The sequence below is a fragment of the Rutidosis leptorrhynchoides genome, chromosome 9 (assembly GCF_046630445.1).
Source record: "Rutidosis leptorrhynchoides isolate AG116_Rl617_1_P2 chromosome 9, CSIRO_AGI_Rlap_v1, whole genome shotgun sequence".
NCBI lineage: Eukaryota > Viridiplantae > Streptophyta > Magnoliopsida > Asterales > Asteraceae > Rutidosis > Rutidosis leptorrhynchoides.
In genome coordinates this window covers 349,974,679-349,977,740 of record NC_092341.1, presented here as the reverse complement: position 1 = coordinate 349,977,740, position 3,062 = coordinate 349,974,679, and the positions used below count along the sequence as shown (strand labels likewise).

Sequence of the window (3,062 nt, the reverse complement as noted above, 5' to 3'; positions counted from 1 at the left end):
TATCATACTTTTAGACATAGCACATTGTAGGTTGTAGATCACAGTCAATTTTGATCATTTTCAGGTAAAACGGGTAAGATCTTCTATATATTCAGGCTACCCGTAAACTCAAAATATACGCGACCTAACCGGTTTATCCCTTAATTATTTCTGACACTCTCCTGACCCCACATATGTTGCAAATGAGGTTTAAACGTGAAACTCATACGAGAATATCATGACCCCAGTCACTAGGTCTGGGTATTACAATATATAAACTATATAAAAGATCAACGAGTAAGTAAGAGTTGTTAGTGCATATTCGTGAATCCCTAGTTCTATATCCGTTAATGTATAACTTTGTTTGTAATAAATAAATAAATAACACTGTGACTATTGAATATATGTTAATGTACGTAAACGTTCAAATCAATAGTTAAATTGATCTCACAGTTGACCAACTGAGTCAGTTAGTCGATCGACTGTGGACACTGTTGACCGACAGTCCAGGTCGGTGTAAGTTGATCCTCGATCAACTTGACTGCGACCGACTGACGGAGTCAGTCGATCAACTGTCTCTACAGACAGTATATAAACGAGTTTAATCCTCAATTGTTATGGAATCATATTAACCCTAGGTCGTCTGCAACTTGTCCATTACGTCCAAATACCACAGAATATCACGTTTAGGCTTCGTGTTAATCAAGATTTCATCTTGGTTTGAATCGTACGAACCCGAGAACCCTAGTATATTCTATTTATTGCATGTTCTAGTGTTTTTCAGCTCTAGATCGTATTAGGTTGATTCTAAGATCCTTCAATAACGTCTACATTATCAACTCAGAATAAACCTTTGTGGTAAGAAAAAGACCCCTATCCAGTTATCTTAGAATTTTAACTTTTGACCCCAAACACATTTATGGAATGAATGGCCTGTTTACTCTCTCCTCGATCTGCATTAGGAGCATCAAAGTAGGTCAAAGAACATTTACTAATGGGCATAAGATATCATTTTAGGTAAAAAATATATACAAAACATGATATTCGTGTTATGTGTAACACCTTGTAATATCAATTCTATAACAACGACAAATTTGTATCGTATCCGATCTCAACCATAAAAACAGTGACAACGTCAAAATACCAATCACCTCAATACCCCATTATTAAAGAAGATACGGAAAACATGTTCAAAATCAGTTGATTCCATATAGTTGACCCAAACTTTCTGTTGAAGTACAAACTGAAAAAGGATGATTAACCCAAAACTAAAAATAGAGGTAAAAGCATTTAGCTATTATAATAACTGTAAATAAGATAAATAAGATAAGATGCTTTATATAAAAGGTTCCCTCCTTTAAACGCCCTATAAATACTACAGGCCTTTTGATTTACACTCAACAAAGCGACAATCTCAAGTGTTAGCACTTGCCGTCTTTGGTAGTTATTTGATTCAATATCGATCGATATTGTCTTAAAACAAGAACAAAAGTACTAAACTAGCAACAGAAAACATGAAGCAACAGTCAATGAGTTCTTCCAATTCGTCATTTACTGAAAATCTCTTTGGTCCCAAAGACGGCAACACCTCAACGTCCTCTGGCCATTTTGGTTCTGTTTTTGGCCCTTCCTCTACGGTATACCCTCATAATTATCAGTTGATTAGATTATAATGCAACTGTATGATTGTACATGTTCGTGCACGAAGTAGTTATTTGATTCTTTTTATTTTGGTATATATTAAAAAAATTATCTATTCAACATTTCCCTCCCCGGTAGCCTGAACATGAAAACGTTATCCGTTTATAAAAACTTTCATTTTGAAACTATATCTGATTTTGAATGGGATATTTTTTTCATTAAAGTTCAAATCATATAAAAAAGTTTCATGTGCAAACAAGGTATGCATATGTAATGAACCATTTATATCTACATATATTGATGTAATTTTTTTTGGCATAGATGTTACTATTAAAACCTAAAATTCAAATTATACTCTTATGAATTAGGGTCTAGGAAATGAGTCAACCAACCGAAACTACTCTGGATCATCAACGATGCAAGATTTCGGAAGCTCAAAACATTCAACAACAGGTTGGTAAAACTATATTTCTACGGTAGTTAAAATTAGCTTATTTAACATATGAAGTAAGTATAGTGGTTTATCGGTAATTTATGAAGCTTAATTTGTGAAACAACAGAATCAACAAGCTATCTGAGCTCATCCATATACTACGGTGGCCAAGAAGTTTATCCTCCAACTACCCACAACACTTATGCTCAGCGTACTGTGAGTATTTCCCACCTTTCTATTTATAGAAATAACTAAGAACGATATGATTTGTATAACTCATTAACACCGTCTATTGTTGGAATTTTTGGTTTTTTAGTTCAAAAAAGGCGAAGGTGATGAAGATCCTAACGCAAGTAGTGCTTCGAGGGGAAATTGGTGGCAAGGTACTACATGTGTACATGTCCATATATTTAGTTTTTTATAAATTCATGTTCATATGTAATCAAATCTTCAATATTTTTGACAATTGACTAATTAACAGATCTTTGTTTATACAGGATCGCTCTACTATTGAAGACCAGTCTCCATTTCGCTATATATATTTAGTATTGTACGAAAATATAGGATATGGAAGAGTAGTGAAAACCTCTGTTTATCTAAGTATACGAAATGTTTGACTCCTTTTTTATATGTTTCATTTACAAGTCATGTTTAAAGTGTTGGAAAAATTGGTTAAAAGTGTGTTTTCACCAACATTGGACACTAATTAATATATGATGAGTAGTCAATATTAATGATGATAAAAATGAGTTTTGTAGCCACTAGTGAGGGCTTTACAACGAACTAAAGTGTGTCCAAAACGGGATAAAGGTGAATGAGATATCGAGTCTCAAAGTTGTGCATTTAGTGCAAATTCTATAAGGTTTTTAAGATAATTCCAAATTGGAAGTTGTTGGAAACTAAATGATTGAGCTTCCATTATAAATAGGTGGCCTTAAGACTTTGTGTAACACCACAAATGAAACTATAACACACACTAAGGTTTTCATCTCAATCACAACAAGACCTC

At 33.5% G+C, this 3,062-nt stretch overlaps 1 protein-coding gene across 1 annotated transcript; it reads left to right on the top strand.

The window, feature by feature from the left end:
- Positions 1-1,398: 1,398 nt before the first annotated feature.
- Positions 1,399-2,580, top strand: LOC139866137 (uncharacterized). The gene is made up of 5 exons (XM_071854270.1): positions 1,399-1,616; positions 1,989-2,073; positions 2,181-2,269; positions 2,370-2,436; positions 2,551-2,580. The coding sequence occupies exons 1-5, from the start codon at positions 1,494-1,496 to the stop codon at positions 2,565-2,567; spliced, it is 381 nt and encodes a 126-aa protein (XP_071710371.1). The 5' UTR covers positions 1,399-1,493; the 3' UTR covers positions 2,568-2,580.
- The last annotated feature ends 482 nt before the right edge of the window (positions 2,581-3,062 follow it).

Bases quoted from the DNA above. Each gene is read 5' to 3' on its own strand.
- LOC139866137 (XM_071854270.1), top strand. From the start codon at position 1,494: ATGAAGCAACAGTCAATGAGTTCTTCCAATTCGTCATTTACTGAAAAT. The intron at 1,617-1,988 runs GTATACCCTCAT...CTTATGAATTAG, and splicing joins TTTTTGGCCCTTCCTCTACG to GGTCTAGGAAATGAGTCAAC. The intron at 2,270-2,369 runs GTGAGTATTTCC...TTGGTTTTTTAG, and splicing joins ACACTTATGCTCAGCGTACT to TTCAAAAAAGGCGAAGGTGA.